Source organism: Cydia strobilella, chromosome 15 (assembly GCF_947568885.1).
Source record: "Cydia strobilella chromosome 15, ilCydStro3.1, whole genome shotgun sequence".
Taxonomy (NCBI): domain Eukaryota; kingdom Metazoa; phylum Arthropoda; class Insecta; order Lepidoptera; family Tortricidae; genus Cydia; species Cydia strobilella.
The window spans coordinates 6,363,653-6,385,676 of NC_086055.1; the positions used below are offsets into that span (position 1 = coordinate 6,363,653).

Genomic DNA, 22,024 nt, shown 5'->3' on the forward strand with positions numbered 1-22,024 from the left:
TTTCCAGCATTACTTAATATTACGCGTTATTGATACTACATTTTTGGTCATTTTTACCAATCGAAATCGTTACATGCACTGCGTCACCTGTGTATTTAACATTCCCTTCTCTTTCCGCGATTAAAACTGTTTTAAATGAAAGAAAAACTAATTAAATATACTAATCGACTACATCCACATCCCTTTAAATTGTTTTATTTTAATTTAGCACTTGTTTTGAAATCCCATGCTAACTTCACAAAAATTATTTTGCCCCAATTGCTGTCTAGCTCTCATTACGTAATCAAGGTTAATAAAAGTAGCCTTTGCTATAATTTCGAAATGTGCATAAGTACTGGAGTCATTAATGGCAGCGCAGCGTCCCTCGTGACGTGACAATCGGAACGTGTGATTGCACCATCCGAGTCCGTCGCGTGTGTCACGCGGCCACCACCGTTCCACACTCCGTAGATCCGCTACTCTATTCAAATTATTAAAAAAAGTTATAAACGACCATTTTTGATATTTGATCAGACTAGAGGCACTCAAACAAAATTCAGTCGGGCGCCTCTTGTGTCTTAACGTGCAGAGCGTCCGCCGTGAAGAGCTGTCACGTCAACCAGTTAATAAAAACCCGTATTTTTTTTAAATTTTCAAGCAAGTTTGCAAACTCCACAAGGAGACGATGAACGACCACAATAGGGTTTGTGTTGTATATTCAATTAGGTTCTTCTGTCTCTCGCGAGCTTCATCAGCACCATCCGACTACCTGCATAGCACCAAAGTTAAATAAAATCCTCTAGAAACCATGAACCCTGCTCCAACGGCAATGGCAGGCTTTCCATTTGGTGTTCCTCATCTCATTTTTCCATATCTTTTGGTTTTTTTCTCTAGGTCTTTTACTATGTCGCTTAAAGCCATTATATTCTCAGTATCGTCTGTCATAATGTCTCTATACCATATTTACTAATCGCAAAATGCACGGATGCACAATATCACGCAACATTGTTTACTACACACGCGACGGAACACATACGTTCATTGATTGATTCTGTTGACACATAATGAAGAATTGCTTTTATTTTTGCAACGACAGTAACATTTTCTGCTAATGAGTTGAAAAAAGTGTAATCAAGGTTACGGTCACATTATTCGTATATTAATACGCTAATGAATAATTAGTGTAATGACTTATTATTTTGTTAGTTTCACGCGTTGTTAGTAAAAATAGGACTTTGACTTAGGTACTTAATTACGCGTCCTACTTAATTCCGTAGGTAGTGACAAACACCGTGGCGCTTTTTTAGGATAATGTTTAAGGACGCAATATTTTTTGCTAGTACGGTAATTAGAACTCACTTATCGTGGCTGCGTTCCAGTCAGTGCGGTTTTAACAGAATATGACTCAAGTGAAACTTTCAATTTGAAATCCCTAAGTTCTCTCGATTTACGACAAGTTGTTGTTCATATTCTGATATCAAAGTAAATTCCATATGGGTTATAAACAAGTACATACACAAAGGGCACTTCATATTTACTTACTTTACGCATTAAACTCAAACAACATAACTCGTTTGCTTGGTCAGTTCGTTTTAGCGAGTCTCGTCTCGACGCGGACTCGCAGCGGCAACAACACGCCAACGCCGCCGGACTCACCAAACGAGTTATAAATATTTAATTAATATTTGACTGGCGAACTCCCCTTCAAGGTCACGCTCCTTCATCCATATGAATAAGCTTTTTTGCCAATTTCAACTAAATTGTAATGACTTGTCTAAAACCATTTTTTTGCGCGCGCCCAGCAACAGCCATTACTTAACTTTATCTTCAGTTGAATGAATTATGATTACAAGTATACATAATTAGATAGATTCATTTATTTGGGTGGGTCGTTTATCAGGACTTCAGGACCGGTTCTAGAAACAGAAGCTTCTTACAACTTATCGTTATTGACAATGGAACTCAAGTTACAACAAAAGGTTGCTTATCAATATTATCGATTTAGGTACTCAAGTTAATAGTCATCATCTTACCGGCAAAGTACTTGTTAAGAAATGGCTAGCCAGTTTAACCTATGACGAGACAGAGAAAATTGTACAAATTAGAAATTACTAAAATATGAGATGCAAACAAACTGAATTTAATTATTTTTAGTTTACTTCCGATAGCTTGTAAATCTGTGTACTTTTAGAATTTTTAGTCCTAGTTAACCTAACATTAAGTAAAATTGTCAACCGGTTATAACACTCTTTGTTGCAACTACCTACTGTTTTTGGTCCCCGCGATACAGGCGCGCCTAGTGCGGGTACCAAAGTTAATCTTACACGAATTGTAAACTCTTAGTTAATAAATATTTTTTCATTTTCATTTTTCATTTTCAAGACCCGTAACGTGCGTCCGTAATTTGGAGCAGCCTGCAATATATAGACGCGTGTTCTGATATTTGTTACCACCTTAATATTTTTCTGATGACGACTGTATAAGTACTCCGCTCGTCCTATTCCCCCAACCTTCACCATCCCACTATGCCTATCTATGCCTAAATGACTACCCATTCTACGTTTTCACTGCATAACTAGTAACTGAACAAAAACTAATAAATATAAACCTATTTACCTACTTAATGCTATATATATTCAAATTCAAAGTTTTTGGCAGTGACTAGCAAACTTTGTTTGTCACATTTAGTAACAAGCCGCTTAATCGGACATGAGGTGAAGGCTCATCATTAATATGCCCATTATTCATCAATTCTGCTCATTAAGAATTGTACCTGCTGCATGTTGCCCAATGGCGATCTTGAATTCTTTTTTGATACAAATTAATGGCTTCGGCCTTGGAAATAGGCGTGAAGTCAGACGATGATCTCCTTTATGAAGCCCTTTATTAGGTACAATTGATTTGAAATTATAAGCCCAAAAATACCTATGTAAATATGAGACAGTGTACAAAATACATATTTTTTTCTAAGGGCTAAATAGGCGATATTTTCGGCGTTACCTACCACACGTACCGCACTGAGGCCTCATTTTCTAGTTACCGATTACGACGAAAATGTAGGGCTGAATCGCTCTAACACGCTTGCAATATAAACTAATGTGTAATGTCATGTCGTGGTAAACTATTTATTTATTATTATGTTTATATTTCTTTGTTGTTTTTATACTTTTGTATGTTATAGTTTATCACGAATAAATGCGATGATTTGATTTGATTCATTAGTTTATTTAATTTTATTTAGTAACATCTGATTTACCTGGCAGTGAACTGTAGTTTTGGACACAAACAGGGACTTTTCGTCAAGATAAAACGAAAGATAACATTGTTGTACAAGCTTTATAGTTAGCTATCTGCACAATATCGGTAGGTTTTCCTCGCTTGTACAAAGATCTTATCGATTGCCAGTTGCCAGCTATGTAACAACACTCGTTAGTAATTATAATGTAAAGTAACGCAATTTCCATAAAGCATTCGGTCATTACAAGGCAAACTCGCTGCCCTATAACTATAAATCTAACGCAATCCCGCAAAACCTGTTTAGGGCGCTATTAACTACAATAATTATGAAATTGACTTTTATTAGTATTCAATTCAGATAAATTAGCCATAAATCTAGATATAGAACCTTTCGACATATTGTTGACGTCGTAAATTGACAGCAAGGTTGCAAGTTGCAATACGGGGCGTGATTCCGCATTGTTTATTGGCATCTCATAATATTTAAAAAAAAATGACATGACCGTCGTACTGATAAACTTCTATGGATTAAATATATGTCTTCGAATAACTTGGCAGCACGCTGTTGATATAGTCTCTTTTACACAGAAAGGGCTCCATGAAAGCCATTTCACAAGCTATCATTGAAGCAAATCGAATTGGTCTCCAATTGGAAGAAACGTAATTGATTGGCGAGCAAAACGCTCCCATCGACAGTAGGTTCATCGGATAGCGACTTGAGTTTTCATTTACAATGTCATATCCATTACGAAATACAATCTATTGATTAAAATAGTACCTATAAAGCATTGTGTAATAAGACTAAATGTGTCCTTCTCTATAAAAAGGAACCTTAGGCCGGTTGGAGCCTACGAAATTTTGTGAGCTTTAATACAAATGTTATACGGTCTCTTTTAATATGCACAATAACATAAATAGTAATAAGTATACAAAGAGCATTTTATTTCGTGCTAGACTAAACATTGAAACAATTCAGCACAAATTGCGAAACAAAACCTTAATTTACATGTAGGTCGAGTCACGAAAGTTTTCTTAAGATAGGAAGTACAATTATTAAGGGTCCCCGACAAGCTCGCTTCTCCATACAAACGTAGTTCCGCTCTCTAAAACGACTAGCTAGATTGCTCTAAAACTTTGTACTTACAATATGATAAGGTATATCTATGTCTGTAATTAGTTTATCTTCAGATACCATAGTTAAAAAATACAGCTCATTTAAGTTTCTCATACAAAACTTGTTTTTGCTTTATTTCGTTTGTTTTATAAAGTGGAGTTATATAAACTAATTACAGACCTAGTTATACCTCATGTCATTGTATGTGCAGTTTCATTATAATCCAACTCGTAGTTTTAAAATGAGAGCGGAACTACGTTTGTATGAAAAGGTGTAATTTGGCCGAACTTGCTGGGGACTAGTTAAGAGTCACTTAACGAAGAAGGTCTAGTTAAGAGACCTTCTTCGTTAAGTTCATTGTTCTTCTTTCCTAGTCAAATGGCACATTTGTGTGTAGGTATATCATATCACTGTAATTGTTCGACATAAACGGGGACAATGTTCGTTTATATATAATTAAGAGTATTTTTTTTCCTTGTTAGTATTGGTTTAGATTTAGATGAAGATGCACGCAGACTAATTGATATAATATGCGTGGGTTGAGTACTAAAATTTCCTGAAAACAATTCAAAGCCCTGGTCATTAGGTCCATATATATAGCCACCACTTAACTTTAAAATTTGTCAATTTTGTCATGCCATTTAGGCAACCTAAAAAAATCGACACTAACATTTCCCTACCTTTTTCGTAAGTCTGTCAATCCATTACTTACAGACGAAGAGTGATACGCTACTAGCTTTGCTAGTACTGCTAGGCTAGGAGTTACAATATGTCTTTGCTATGTTGAATGGTTTTTTTTTATGTAGGTACTATACGGAACAGCCGCGCGATACGCCCGCTGAATTAATGTCCCCAATTCAATTGAAGTGTTTAATTAGCACAAGTGGCCCCGATTGCTACGTTGCTCGAACCGACTTAACGAAACTCGTGTTTTTCATTTACAATAGAGAACTCTCATAAATAGACACCGTATTTTGAAACGTTTAAGTAGACATCGGTCTTAACCCTAGAATTCATCTTTGTAAACTTATATGGGAGGACTAGCTTGACTAGCTTGAGTCATCGAACATAATTAAGTTCTAGTATAGATTCGCGTCTTTACTTGAAAAGTGATCTTTGAAACCAACTTAAAACAACTCGTGTTTTCCATTCACGCTTCTAGTAAATTATTATGATCGTTAGTTTGCCTTCCTTCCCCGACTTTGTCGTGATGAGTTTGAATTAATCTTCTGATGTCTGCATCATTGTAAACAATATTTTTCCTCAACTGTGATGTTTGTAAACGTTCCCAAGGCACATTTGCTTAGGTGTTTTTATACAAAAACTTTACCGAAGTTCCCTCATAACTGAGGTTCGTGATCGATCATAATGTTCCTCTATGAGACGTAGTCAAAGGTCATGTGGGCTGCCCTCTGAATGGAAACACAAGTTTTCTTTATAGTCTTGATGGTCTCAGATCAGTAGAGATCTCATCATCTGATGCGCTTGTGCATTTCGAATTGACAATTATGTAGGTAGGTATTTTTAGAATTGCAAGTACCTACTTAAATAGGTACATGTCTAACCCTAGGACTGACATTGTTAAATATTAAGCTAGTAAGCTCAAAATGTGCTGTAATGATGAAAACTCCAAAACAGATTGACACAAAGACCCCAAGAAAGTGCTTGCTATATTTCGGGCAGGTTTTGATACCTAGTTCGTTTGGCTAATCTAGTCACAAAATACCCTTCTATATAGTTTGCAAAAACTCACGCCTTCGATAACGAGACTGTTGAATTAGTATACGGCTCCGTGAGCTGCCGGGTTCAATTAACCATCACCCGGTTGCGTTGGAAACGACCACTCCTATTATAAGAGTCGTGTATTGTCTTTGCTTGTATTGCTAGAGCAGACGAGTCAAACGCTAAGCTAAGGTCAACCAGTATAGGAGCCTTCTCCGATTACGCGGTTGTTCTACAAATCTTGAGGTCACAGTTACACCATCATGCCTATACTGTCAACTCGTTAAGCAGTCGAAACATACGACCGGGTCGTGACACGGCACGTCTAACCGCGATGGTGTAATACTTATTGTAGTCAGTAATTTCCACGTGCAACTAACGCAGTTAATAGTGCGGGTCGCGGGTCCGCCTTACTGCGGAAAATGTCTATGGTAGCCGAAGTAAACAAATGACGCAACGGTATTGCTCCGAATTGACCCAAAACTGATTAAGCTTTGAACATCAAGAAATGTTGTCGTAATGACAAGCTATTGTTTCAGTGTTTTTGTCAAGCGCATCATAACTTGACTGTTTCTAAATGCGAATAGTTTTTCAGCTCTGCCTCTGTTATTACACTATGCGTCAAGTATAAGTTGTTACTTGTTACTAAATCTGTGAAAAAAATCCTTGAAGCAATATACTTCGTGTCCCCAGACCAGATCTCCGCCATTTGTATTTTAAATTTTTAAGGACCTTACACGTTTTGTTCATGCAAGACCTGAAACTTGTGACTTGTGGCATGGTAAAGTTACCAGTACCTAGTACCTAGGTAGTACCTAGGTAAGTACCTAGGTACTACGGAAGCCTTACATCACGGATCTCTAATAACAAATCTATCTGTAACTACGAGTTTTCCCAACGGCTCCGCTCGGTTTTACTTTCTTGTAGGAAGTGCTGTCACTTTCGATGGAGACCGGTTGCGCGTACGCGAGCAATTCGGGCCACGGAGCAAGCGTTATACTTGCACCGATTGCTACATCCACTTGTAATACACGCAACTTTTAACGTAATCGCTAATATGCAAGGACGTGGATAACCTCGCATCTATTTCAGAGTGTACCCTTAATTGTCATACTATTTTGGGTAATCTGTCGGTAATTCTTTAACGTAGGAAAACATTAGTGTTTTATTAGGTACATGTATTAATGCTTATTTGTTTGGACACTATATATTATCTATACTATATAAAAACGTAAAAGTCCTGACTGACTGACTCACTTAAATCAACGCCCAGCCCAAACCGTTGGACCTAGAGAGCTGAATTTTTCACAGTGGGTAGATTTTACAGCGCTGGTATCCACTAAGAAGGGGTTTTTCAAAATTCATCCCCTAAGGTGATGAAAAAGGGGTCGTAAGTTTGTATGGAGATCATATTTTTTTTAGTGCGGGACTTGAAACTTTGTATAAAGGCATATTAATATATTATTAGAATACAAGAAAAGTAATTTAAGCGTTTTTAAATATTCATCCCCTAAAAGGGTTAAAAAGGGGTTTAAAGTTTGAATCCATTACAAATGCTTATTGAAACTTCTTAGAAAGGCATTGTATAATATTAAAAATAAAGTTATTTCAACGTTCTTAATAATTCAACCCCTAAGGGGGTTAAAAAGGGGACGTAAGTTTATATGTACTATGTATTACAAGTTTTCGTTTAAGCTAGGATCATGAAACTTGGTAAAAGGGCATTATATTAAAATAGACGAAAACTGATTGCACCGTGTTTGAAAAGTTTGTATTAATAAAGTTTTGCATCGGGAGTATTCGGGAGCGAACATTTTTTTTTAAATAGTGGACTAAAATCTAAGTGTTGAGAGGGATTATATCGAGAACAATTTTTTTCAGTTAGGGGCTTGAAACTTCGTACTTTGTGAAAGACATTTATTAACAAATGATTAACCGTCCCTACTAATATCTTTTGCTACATAAAAATTTAAAATTGCTCATGTAAAATATATAACCACTTCAAATCCACGCGTACGAAGTCGCGGGCAACAGCTAGTAATTACATATTTTTTTATACCACGTCGGTGGCAATCAAGCATACGGCCCGCCTGATGGTAAGCAGTTACCGTAGCCTATGGACGCCTGCAACACCGGAGATATTACACGCAAGTTGCCGACACTTTAAAAACCTGTACACTCCTTTTTTGAAGAACCCCATACCATACATATTTTGTATTTTATTTTTTGAATACTGTTGTGATTTGTATCCATCTTGAACTATTGACCTTGCTGCATTACAGCCGCGGTCCTGAACGTTAACTCTAACCTTGTTTAGGTACCCACCTGAGCTTCTTGGTCAGGTATATCTTATTCTGTTATAACGGTCAATCTTAGTTATATACTTACAACTTACAACTTTTCAAACTGTACCATTTTAACCATTCCTTTTCTTTTGTTCACAGGTGAGCCCCGATTACTCGGACCATGGATTAGTGATAACGACATTCGTAAGTTGACTCATCAACGCTTTGCATATACTTTTAAATGGCTTAATTTAGAGCCGATTACATTGAATACAACTAGGTTTCTGTAATACCGCCCCAATTGTTAACAGCCTGAATACATTATTAAATTAATTGAAGGCAGTTGTTACTGTAATTACGGCGCAATAGCAATGATCTTCTAAGTCAGTACAGAAACATCACCTAGTTCACAAATACCAAATAAACAGCGAATTATGTCAATATGTATGTCCATACGTCCATACAATCTTAATCTTCCGCGACATTGCCAATAAATAATTAGTGTCGTGAAAAATTATCATACATACTGTTTATCTTTAATTTCTGGCTGTAAAACATATCAACCGAAATGATTATATACAGTAGCATGATATGTATCTCTGACTCTTACGAGGATTGCCTTAAAATTCCGGGAATAAAATAAAATAAGTACTGCAACAGTACTATTTTATTCAATTCCCGGAATTTTAAGGCAAGTATACTATCTGGAAACTGAGGTCCCTGCCGATGCTGTGTCGTTTTGGATACAACATAAACAAAAACGGTTTTTATCGTCATTTGAAACAATATTACTATTACAGCTAAGTAGAATTGACTCGTATAACATGTTTGGTCTCTTACTATAATCTGGAAATTCTGCGCCAAAACCAGATCTAGCAGTTCTCGTGCCAAGACTTATTCATTTTTCATAGAAAACAGTTATTCCGTTTTTACAACGTGAATCACACATCAGCACATCACACAATTTGCGGGGAAAGTGGAGCTGCTGCTGACGCAACAATAAAAATCGCACGGACAAAGGAATTGCTGCAACCAGATACCTACTACTGACGTAAGGGTCTAAGTCGCCACTAATGGCAGCCACGCTCAGAACATGGCTTCACACACTGATTTAAGCTGGTCATACACGTTACGGTTTAACGGAAAAGTCTGCTTGTGCAGGCCAACTAGAGTGTGTACTGTGGAAAGTACCTTCAACCGGACCAACAAGTCGATTTTTTAAAGAGGTCCTGGTAGGTATAACACCTCCAGCGTCGTCCCGTACACACTATAATTGACCTGCATAATAGGTACCACTCTAGTGAACTACACGCTTTAGTCATTCGACCCGTATGGCTCTAAGCGTACAGCCACATTCCAACTGCCATAGCTCGAATAATTACTTACTCTCGTATTTCCTTTATGTTAGCTCGTCAGACTAGGAAATATCGTAATATGACAACTTTGCTGTAGTGAAAATTAACACATACTAAATTTCTGTATCAAAGCTGACTAGGAGACCCATCTTACAAAATTGACGGCGGGGAAATATTATTTGTTTGTTCCTTTAATTCTACATCGTCATCGTCTTCAGCCTAGTACTACTCCAGTACTCCCATAGTCCTATTTGAGCTGATTCCCGATTGATTTGTAAGATCGTCCAATAATATAAAGCGGCAAGCGGGTTACCACCATAGTGCAACGTTGTTTACCCGCTCGGTTCTGCAAATCGACCTCGGGGCAGCGTTGCGTCTATAAATAAGGAGGTGCTAAAAGCGGCCTGGGCAGGGACGTGCTTCCTCCGCTTTGAGCTGAGGGGTAAACAAGCGAGAACGGAGCCCTTTGTTGACACTCGCTTTACGGCCGCCGACTGCACCACCTCGGCGCGCCGGTTTATTGCGCGCGCGCAGTAAACAACGTGACAAGCTGCGCCGACGACCTACGTCTATGCTTATCTCGTATACACCACGAAAAAAGTATCGTATACGAACGAAGATATGTGTATTGTCTAATAAAACCTGTTTACAGATGAAGGTCCCGAATAATGTAATTTCACCCAGACCCCAGACGCATCACGTTCTCTTTCGGCTCACTAGTGTTTTGACTAGTAAATGAAGCTCTACCTTTCTCCCTACGTTCTCTAGAAGCCCTACTTATAAAGACTCAAGTTTTATATAAGTAGGTAATAAACAAGTTCGCTGTTATTACGTAAATTACGTTTGAAATTTCTACCTATTTAATTTGTACAGATGTAAAGAGATCCTCAATATCTTATTTTTTGTTTAAGTATGCCCATCTTATATATACCTTTAAACGAGCAATTTTTGTATATATATATTTCGGGAATCTCTGAAACTGCTCTAACGATTTCAATGAAATTTGCTACATGGGGGTTTTCCGGGGCGAATAATCGATCTAGCTAGGACTTATCACTGGGAAAACGGGCATTTTTGAGTTTTTATATGTTTTCGAGCAAAGCTCGGTCTCCCAGATATTTATTCATTAAGTTAGGTCTACGTTTCGCCAACTAAGTTCCAAGAAAGTTAAATAATGTATTTAATAATTATAATCCCGTTGTATCTATTGTTTTAGATGTTTCGTTTCGCATACGATATTTATCGGCTAGATCCACACAGAAGCTTCTGCTTCTTACATACTTATGCTGTGAATTCTCAAAACAATAGCCATAACGTTTATACCTTCAATTCTTGAAACCTCGTCCTTGCTGACGACGTACGTGATTTCCTTGCTCTTCAATATCTACAATACATTTCCATTGTTTCGTCTAATGTATAAAGACAATCGCGGTATTCAAATAAATACGAACGGGTAACATGTGATGGCATTTATATACCATAGGTGGCTCGATCTGGCATGACAATCACGATGCCTGCCTATCTGCATGCGCGGAGGCGCGCGGAGCGGTGGCCGCGTCCGGTCTTACTCATCTAACAATTGCTAACTAAATATGCTAGCTACCGACCTTATAATATGTTCAGCCTAAGAAGAACCTGCACTAAAAGCCCTATTGTACCTCTTCATTTTTTCGAAGTATGAAGGCAAGTTGATAAAAAAAGAAGAACATAAAAGTATTACCCGCAATACTACTCTTTTAAAAACAAGTTCAAGCTTTATGTACATGGACGTTATTATACATGCGTACATTTTAACTATAAGCAACAGCGTCCTGCTTACTCATCTTAAATGGACTCTACGGACTATGAAGCTTTGGTACTTTGTTAACTTTTAAATTATCTACATAGTAGGTACCTAACTAAAACTTATGCCATTTGGAACCGTGACACGGCTCGGCGGCTTGTAGATGTATAGGTATGTTGTCAAGCAAAGATGCACCACTCTGTTGATTGACAATAAAGGCAAACAAGTATGTACATAGGAACCTTTCCCTAAAAAATTACAGTTTTTCTGATATTAACGCCCCTTAAAGTAAAATTACTGCAGTTATACGGATTACTTAATGCGTTAAAAATAGCATTTTTAATCAAGCAGCGAAATAGGTTATTCTGCGTTTAGAATAGAAGTAATTTATGTGATCATACTAATCTCGTAACATAATAAAATTAGTTGCACTTCATTACAATCACATGGCGAGTTTAGCTCCGCGGGAGAGTATATGGGGCTATAATTGTCAATGCGTCTATTTTAATAGCCTGTAGGCCGAGCATCACGTTATTAATGACTACGTCGGGTCGGCTGGGCTTGCATTAAAACTAGGAGCGCTATAGTTCAATCTACTGGCAATAATTACACAACACTGTCCATTACGAGTACATGCTGCATTTTATACTGTTCTATCGATTTAGCTTTTCAAGAAAATTGCCTGAACTCACGCGAGTCGAAATTAAATTCAACCCTTAGTTCATACACCGACAGGAAAGAAGGTTTTTTAATTAAGTTTACCTGCAGGATGACACTTCAGAAACATTAAGAGTATCTATCTTACTACGTTTAAAGAAAAACGCAGATAGAAAACAAACATTAAAAGTAGAGTGGCAGCAACAACGACGCCGCAACAGTAACCGCTAAGTAATGCTGCAGTTAACATCCGAACGTCACCTTAAGAGGCAACAAACGTACAAACTCTATACAAACGTACTTCACTGTTTCCTCCGTGGTTTTAAAAGCTAGAGCAATGATTTTTTCAATGCATATTATTAATTTATTATTATTAATAATATCTGTGTCGGACTGTTTTGCGTTTTTTTATATTTTTGTTTTTTAATGCGCTAGAGCACTTCAAATTTTCGCAAAAATTGCCTAATTGACTAGGCCGCAAAGAGAAGCGTGGTATTCTGGTATTCAAAACTGACATCAATTAGCCTAAAAATTAGTGATGTACCGACTAGTGATTTGGCCGACTAGCCGACTGGCCGACTAATCGGCGCTCAGGTAGCCGATTAGTCGGCCGACTAGTCGGCTAGTCGGCCGAATCCGTAATCATTACTTCTCTATAAAGTTTACATAGGGATGTTCACTGCAATAGCTCTGTCTTATTATGTAGCACTAAACTCTCGCGTTTTGTACACATTTAATGATATTAACGGGTCTACCGCGATAAAAGTTCACTATTTTCTAGCTGGTCCAACATAGCAAAAACCATTTGAGTCGCGATATTTATCAAATTACTAATTGAAAGATGTTTCCTGCCGATGTAAAGACTTAACGACTGGTCGTGTGGAATAACAATTCAACTATTTATTAACCGTGATCTTGACCCGATCAGCAGTACACCTTGTTGGGGATCTTCCCAAGGGCTTATTTCTCATACGAAGAGTCTACTCAAGAACCCATCCCCAGTGATCATAGGTAGAAGCATTGTGCTCCGCCATTACTCATAACAGTATTAATTCCTCTGCGGCTTGAGTGATATAGAATTTCCTTATGAGACCCGCGTTTTGTGAGGTTGGTAGTTCCTACCTAGCAGCTTAATTAAAGACACCTCAAGTAATAGAAATAAAATTGCCTAAAATTCATATTACCTACTTTCGTAATTGTATCCAAATACATAATATGATACGGTCTGCGATGACACTGCGATAATAATAATTATGTATGTACAAAACTTTTCGTACGCAACCCAAATAGATATTTATTTTTATAAATATTGGCTGTTTATATCATTTATGTCCTGTTTTTCCGTAATTAAGAATAGGCCGATTAATCGGCCATTTTGGCCGACTAGTCGCCGACTAATCGCCGACTACAAATGTGGCCGATTAGTCGGCTTTCCCGACTAGTCGGCGACTAGTCGGTACATCCCTACTAAAAATTAAAACAGTCCGACATAGATCATTTTATTACCATTTAGATCTCAAAATGTTGTTACATTTAGTTAAGTTTTGGAGGAGGAAACAGTCGAGTAATAAACTTCGTTTTTTTGAGATTTTTCTCCTAACCTGGCGTTGTCATTATCGCACTAGCACAGAATAACTAATAGTACTACCGTACAGAAAATTCACTCGTTCACAAAAGCCAGATTTAGGTATAAAATTATACCTACACTCGCCGCCTGCAAGCAAAATTGAAACTTATAACCGCGCACGAACCGTGAATCTTCTTTGCGCGCCGCAGTTTTATGACCGAGCTGCGAGTGTCGGCACGGGGTTGTCACTTGACAAGTTTTTGTACCTATATAAGTTTTTATACCTACTGATTTTAAGATAAATATGTAGGAATTACAAACGTTGATTCTGTAAACATACAATTTTTAGCCGGAGATAGTATGTCTGATTCTCACGGAAGTAGGTATGCCACAGAAGTACTTATTCCTTTGAAAATATGTCGGTCAATATAGTCCGGAATTTAAAAAAAAAGTTTTTTCTGCTTCCTTGTTCTTCCGTTTATTCAGACATCCGTAAACAGAACGTTATCTTTTATACAGATTAGATCGCGATTTAGGTTTCGAAGCCATTGCGTATTTACAATGTTGCGCGAGCGCCACGTGACACGACTATCGTACGAGCCGCGCGGCAGCCCACTACCATATTCCTTCCCGGGCGGTGCGCCGGCCAAATATACCTAAACTGCGCAGTGACACCCCCCTGGCACTAGTTTTAGGAGCCGCGTCCGTTAGCGAGACGGATATATTCACCTGAAATATTTAAATCTCGGCTTCCGTATCCTCTTAAGAGATTCCAGGGGACTTAGCCAAGCTGATACAAAACGCCAATCGAAACTTAAATAATAGATGGAAATAGTCACGTGACTTTTCGTAGCACATCCCGGTACATATTTCCTTTAAGTTTGGCGTTTTTCGATATACGATTATTATTTGTTATCCTGGCTAGACCCACAGGAGTGCTACCAAAATGGATCAAGCTCAACATAGTAGTTTTATAATGAAACAATGATCGGTATATTTGTTTCAATTGTAATTGTAACGAACCTGGCCGAGTTGTGAAATGCGTCACATAATTAATCATAGCCGTAGTGCGCACTGTCACCGAGTGAATCACAATAATGGCCATTGTTGTGATTCCGTGTTTGTACTAAGCCGGGCGTGATTACATTAATTTGAGGGAGACAGTGTAATTACTATTTATCCACAGGGAAACACCGATTTATTTATTTGCATATTTTTCGAAGTTATATTTATATTTTGAGAATAACAGGAAGATGACCCCTGTACAAATTCTAAATATTCAACATCATGCAACTTTTCGTATGTTAAATGAAATAAATTGAGCTCGCTTAATTTCTATAAGAATTAAGGACCAATAATCACTGAATCGGTCACATAGATAAACATTTGATACAGACTAATACCTACGGAGACACGACAATCTCATAAATGTCTCATTTTGTGAACAGTAAGACTGTACGCTATCATATGCATTGTATCTTCTTAGGTACACGAAGATATTCTAGAAAAGTATTACTATTGAATATTGACTATTTGTTAGACAAAATGTAAGTTATTCTTGATTCATAGCAACAAGCCAAGAGATTTCCTCAATGGTAATCGAAATAAACAAGTTATTGTTCGAGAACTTCGAGACGCAGGGGCGAGGCGAAAGACTGAAAGGTTAATGACTACACAGCCATTATTGGGAGGTTGTTGGTAAGACTCGGAGAGGGGCCGAGCATCTCGAATTCTCGACACTGGTTATTTTCGCGCAATCATTCAATAAACTTGATGGGGCCAATCGACAAGACCCTCTGGCTCCTCAAAGAAATGGACCAATTTCTACCGACGATTATTTTAACGGTTACCACTTATGCAACTAAAATATTGTTCTCATGATACAAGACAAGTACCTTATCTTGTTACTAAAAGAAGACTTGAACAAGTTAGTTAACTTTATTGTATCATTTAAGTGGATGTATAGACATGACGGTGCGTGTCGCTGGTCAAGCGTTGAAAATCGTTAAAAGTTCATTTAAATATAGAACGCATTTGATTAAAAGCAATTAACGGTCAATTAAGCAGTTCTCTCGAGAGTTATATAGCTCGTCCAATTGTCGCGAGGCGGCAACTCGGCCGGCTCGATTTCATGCTTGTTTCAATCGTTTAGGGCCCTTTATAACTTCTGCTCTTACGTTACTTGACTTACTTGTTATTTCTATTACTATCCTAATTTCAGAAATCTACACGAGCACGACGTAAGAAGGTTTTTTTTCTGCATAGTTAATAAATCGTATCAATCTTTGGCAATTAACCATTCGTTTTTCTATCAATTACAAACTGTCACTACCTACGTACTTAATATGTACATACTTACTTTCTCTAAATATTCGCAATATCGAACCTTGTCTGAAAGATTAGGAGGCACACAAGATTTTTGTTCTGCTTATCTAAATTGCTAATACATATGTACCTACTGACAACTGCAACCTAGTTTCGTGTTCTTTGTCATAAATAAGCCGATGATCACAAGAGGTCGACCAAAAAAAGGTTTTTAGCAGGATCCCGAGTTCACATAACCTTACTAAAGGTGTAAATTGTCATTGATTGCGTACGTAAATATGCAAACTGCCATACCTACCTACCTACTTGGAGGTTTTTGAAAGATCATTGACCGTTCACAAGTGTTTATCAAAACCGACAGGTTATTATTGATAAAGTTATACATAATGCAACCTAATAGCACTCTGATAAAATCAGCAACTATAAATTAGAATTTTAAAAAGTCATTCATCTTCATCAGTAATAAAGTCAAACGAAGGACCTTTTGATTTCTTACGCAAAGTATAACACATAGTTGTATTTTTCAATTAATTATTTTAGTTGTCCTATTCACATTAGGTGTGTTGTTCGGTTAATGAACGTATTGTGCATCTGTATAGTATTTGCACCTCCTCTGTAGATACACAGCGCTCGGCTCGTGGCACATTTGTTTTCGTTTGCTGAAGTCGTTGGCCTCTGTTCAGTTCATCCATGTGAATAGAGCACTAATGTTTACTCGTTTAATGTAATGTCATTGTAATTCTGGACGCTTATGTCATCCGCAAAAGCGTCCACTTAAAAACCAATACCGGTACTGTAAACGTTTTGCTGTTCGACTAATATAACCCCGAGTTGCGCTTACATTTCAACCTAAACAACAGCTTTAGCCGTATGCACTCCGTTGCTAGCTAACTTCTAACGTACTGTCAAAACAAGCCGCGTGTTTATCTCGTTGACAACACGCCTCGCTAACCAAAACTGCTCACACGAACTCGTGACACGATGCGTTACTCCAACGTTCAACGGAGTTTGGTTACAAAACTTCAAGCACCAACCGCTTTGCAGCCAAATATTATTTATCCTCCGCACACAGGCGTATCGTTTTGTAAATAAGTAATTCTCTGAAAATTGTAAGGCGATGAGGCTAATGTCTAGCATTAGTTTGATTACAATAAACACCTGAGCCGTGGGCCGAGCGGCCGCGGCTGAATGCCCTCAGTTTGAAACGCAACTACCGCGGCCATTTGAAATCGACAGTGATTACAATTTTCCCTGGAGCTCGGTTGCGCGGGCGCAACGTCCGATGGAAAGCAAGCAACATTTAACCAATGTTCTGCTCTAATAACTCTCTAATTACGCCTTGGCCGTCGTTTTCCTTCGACACTTGGCGGACACCAACTTAACCCCTGCGCTTTTCACTGCAACATTTCACCCGCGATTGCACCGCCACGGCTCTGGCACGCTCATTTGTTTGCTACACTTTCGCCTTTGACGGGCCTGGCTATATTGTTTCAATGGACAGAAATATATTCCAAACTATCAATTCCGTTCGTTGCCGGTCGTTCACTCGACGTTTTGGGAGTAGTGCAACGGTAACGTTTCTTTGTCGTAATATGTTAAAAGACTGTCTTGCTCCAATTTATCACGCTTCTGCGTTTTAAAAAATAGTCATGTATCGGACTACTTTATTTCAAGCAGCTTTTGTGGATTCAGTGCATTAGCAGCGACCTATTATATTTCAGAATATATATTTGTAGGTGCTTTAAACTTATAAACGTAGCCACTACAGACTTCTGGTACGGAGCAAGCGTATAGTTAAGAATAGAAGGACAATCACTTGATTGTGGAACCTTTACTACTAGCGGTTATTGCCCACGGAGAACAATAGGTGCTCAATTGCTCATATGTATGTACACCAATATAAGCTACGCGTGTAATTGCCTGCCTAGCGATTGCTAGTAGATTGAACTAGGCAGTTCACCATTATGTTGCTCGAATTTCATATCCCTCCTTAGATTGTTGCAAACATCAAAGGTAATCATAAATACTACAGTCATAAAGATTTAAAGATGTTCTCATAACCTATGCTAGTAAACCAGCTGTGTAAATCACCTAACAAAATAGCGAAGTATAATTTGTCCGCCGTATTCCTAAACACAAGTGTTTGCGTGTTTACGATCCCCGGACGAGGCGGAGGCGAATAGAATATACAATGACATGTCATTCACATCGATTGAGGCCGCATACAAGATGCGCCGTATGCCGTATCATAAATTATGTATAGAGCTCATGTTCCGCGTCGCTCAGATCGGCCCGACCTTCACGCCGCTCTCCTCACCAATCTCGAGCCTCACAAATCTGGTAAAGCCTTCGTATTTAAATGCTCTTGCGAAACCTTGGAACCTTGCGTGGGTCGCATTATTGTCTCCGCGTATCAGTACACGCCAAACCTTAAAATAAATGTCTTACAAAATCCAGTCGCTAACGTATTCTTGCGGTTTCATCGCGCCGCTATGGTAATTCGTTTTATTGAATCTTCATAGGGTTTAGCTAGGGTAAAGATTACAATAATAGTAGCATGCATAAATAATAATGTTAGGTAAGAGGATGGTTACGGACGGTGCAGCATGCGGCGACCGTTGCCCCTCGACTCGCGAGAGGCGTCACCGGCGCGGCGACAATTATTCCTCACAACGGCGACGGGCCGCGCTTACTGAACAATAGTGCACAATCATCGCGATTGTGCCCGCGTGTCAACTGCCTCTCGCATTGTTATGGTGATACTTCGACCGTCGACCGAGGCTCGACGCTCCGTGGAAACAAATCAACCATCCACCATTTACATTTCTAAACTCACAAACTACTGAACTGTCTGACTTGTCTGAGGTCCATTTATAAAAAGGATTTTTACAGAAATAAATAATTCATGATAAGAAACTGGCCCGGACGCCCCGTCTCCACAGTCGTTTACCATTAAAATTCGTCTCACCCTGGGGCTCTAAAAGTATTCCACCACTTAAGGCTTAGTTAATTGGAATTATTAAACCATTTCAATATGGAGACCATTAGTGAAAACGAGGTGAACTCGAGCAGGTAAACGACGAAACCGTCTTTGGGGTGTCTTTTTTGTTAACATTGGCAGGTACCCGACCCTCTGGCCTGATTGTGTACGTTTTTTCACCAACCAAAAAAAGTACAACGAATATTGTAAAACCCAGCAGACGTGATTTGTAAATCTTACACCATAGGGGCCAAAATTACCAAATCTCTACTTATTACTTTCACGTGGGTATAGTAAATTGTAAAAAAAGGTTCAATATCTTTGTGTTTATTTTTCTCTGCCTGCAAGGCCCTAAATCCTCTTTTGCACTTGATAACGGATCTCGTTCTGAGTCGGGACTATTCATTGTGTGTAATGATGCTCGACTATATTGTCTTTTGTCTTATCTTTTTCAGAACCAATCTCGGCCAGTGCAGTCGATGAACACAACAGTTGTCGCCACGGGTCCCGTCGGCGCCACCGCCGGTGTCGGCTGGGAGCAGCACCCAGTCCTGACCCGTGCCGCCTCCGTGCCGGCGCACCGCGCCGCCATCGTGGGGCTCCTCGACAGACTCGGCCATCGCCGCCTCGAACGCACCACCAGCGAGCCGGCGCCCCCGCCGCCAGCCACCAGCCGATACAAGACCGAACTCTGCCGCCCTTTCGAAGAAGCGGGCGTCTGCAAATACGGCGACAAGTGCCAATTCGCACATGGCATGCGCGAACTCCGCAACCTCCAGCGCCACCCCAAGTACAAGACGGAACTCTGCCGCACCTTCCACTCTGTAGGGTTCTGTCCGTACGGGCCTAGATGCCACTTCGTTCACAATGCCGAGGAAGCCAGACGCCGCGAGCCCACTTCTCCCGGTGGCTCCCTGGCGTCGCTGTCATCTGGTGGCTCGATGGCTTCGTACATGAGCGACGGCTCCCGCTCGCCGCGTTCGCCGCACTCGCCGCACTCACCGCACTCTCCGGTGGCTCCTCAGTCGCCACACTCGCCGCCGGCCGTGTCTCCGCCCGCGTTCGCCTTCCGCGGCTCGCAGTCGCCCGACCCCGAGGACGACAGGCTGCCCGTGTTCAACCGCCTCTCCAACGCGTTCGGCGATCTCGTCATCGCCTAGACGCCCGCCTAGTCCTAAGTTAACTTATACCGAGCGTAATAAGGATCGTCCGTCACCGTAGTGCCTAAACTCGACGTCTTCCAGGCCGCGCCCGAGCGCCGCGCCGTCCCGCACACCCGCTCAACGAATGATCTCCAGTTTGCCGATGCTCTTAAATACTTCGACCTGTAATATATAACATTAACGAAGTTTTCACTGGCGTCTCGAAAGTTTGCGGTGTGAATTAAGTGATTTACGTACAGTACATCTTTATTATAATCGGCACGCACTTGTAAATGGCACCTTATATTATTAGATATTTATTGCGTAGCTCGCGGAAGTCTTCCCTTAGCGATCCTCCGCCGAGCGGTGGTCTCTTTGTAAAGTTAGATATAGAACATTTTATTTATTTCGTACTGCCTAACCGCGCTCGGTTCTGTACCGCGGGGAGGCGCTCGTGATCTATTTTTAAGGATTTAAGATAATAATTTATTATTTATTTCGAGTCTCTTTAACTGTAATCATTATTGTGTAACTAGCAGTTGCGATGCCACACCGCACACGGACGCACCAGGCGTCTCGCTATATCAATATTAGTCGACTGATCCCGGCACTGCATACCTCTCAACCTCAAATACCATCGTGAACATAGTCATTCCCTGGCAGCCCCGGAATCAGTCGCCACCTCGTCGGGAACTCGGCGCCTCACGTCCACAACACAACATCCGTTGGTCCGTAAATTAACATCTGCATATCGAAAGCTCTGATACGGGCCACAGGGTCTATAGTAGCAGAAGTCGCTAACCGCCACCGCTAGCGATCCCAATCGTCCGTGGCCCGTTTGAGAGCCGTCGGTGAATCGCCGCCGCGGGGTTTTTTGTTTCGCGTCGTGCGAGGAGGACCGGCTGCGAGCGGAAACCTGTTTGGGATTTTCGTGATTGTTTTTTTTTCGACCTCGTACTCGTGCCTCACTCTCCGGTCCCTCTCGCCTCGACGTCAAACTGATCGCGTTCGGGCGCGCTGCAAAAAGTAAAAGAGGACGCGCCGAACTCCCGAGGACTCGCGTACCAATAAAGCTGCGTAAAGTGACTACAATCGATAACTCAGTTCAAGCTACAGTCCGGTACGCGGGCCGGCGCCGCTGCTGCGGCGGCGGTGCACCCACAGAGTGCCTTTTACTTTAATAACAAATTAAATCGATTATAATATTTAATTTTTAGTTGATCGAGATAGATTGATTGTTTATTTATTGTCTCCTTTTGAATAAAATATTCAAATTGGCACAGTTATTACTTTTGTATTTTTGACAGAACTAAGGTGATTAGTTTCGACTTAGCATAGTTTTTTTTTCTTTGAATTTAAAGTGTGATATTTTATAATATTTATATAACAAAGTTTAATGTTTTAATTAAGGGACCAAGTAAGTGATTAGGAGAAATTCTGATAGAAGCAGCCAGATACGCTTTCGAATCTTACCAAGAGACTGTACTCTCGCCACTTATGAATACTACATATTTTGTTATACTTGTCAGATCTACGATTTTGTATGATCAATAAACGAACATGTTGACCGTTCTTGGTTTTGTGTTTAATTATCATGATCATGATAGACCGAGATGGTGGTATTTTTGTTTTCCTATAGTTTATTAGTTTCAGTTTTTCTCCGTATTTAGCGATTCGTTGCATGGTGACCACGTAAAGATAATAATTTTGTACCTAATCATAAGTTAGTTGTAAGCGTTTTTCATAAAGTTCGCGAATATTATTTATTATCAGTTCATTACGAATTATAAACCATTAAAGCTGATTTATTTAATTTCTTTTGTATTTAAACAGACATTTATGTACTAAGTTTACATAACTTAATGTTAGTAATATATC

At 39.6% G+C, this 22,024-nt stretch overlaps 1 protein-coding gene across 2 annotated transcripts in view; it reads left to right on the plus strand.

The window, feature by feature from the left end:
* LOC134747881 (protein TIS11) overlaps positions 1 to 21,718 on the plus strand; it is a 49,228-nt gene extending 27,510 nt beyond the window's left edge. The window contains exons 2-3 of one of the 2 annotated variants that reach the window (XM_063682552.1): positions 8,497 to 8,541; positions 19,460 to 21,718. In XM_063682552.1, coding sequence (XP_063538622.1) covers positions 8,497 to 8,541; positions 19,460 to 20,164 — 750 coding nt within the window. In that variant the 3' untranslated portion in view covers positions 20,165 to 21,718. The remainder of the gene's footprint in view (positions 1 to 8,496; positions 8,542 to 19,459) is intronic. The other variant, XM_063682553.1, reaches the window with a different exon arrangement.
* Positions 21,719 to 22,024: the final 306 nt, after the last annotated feature.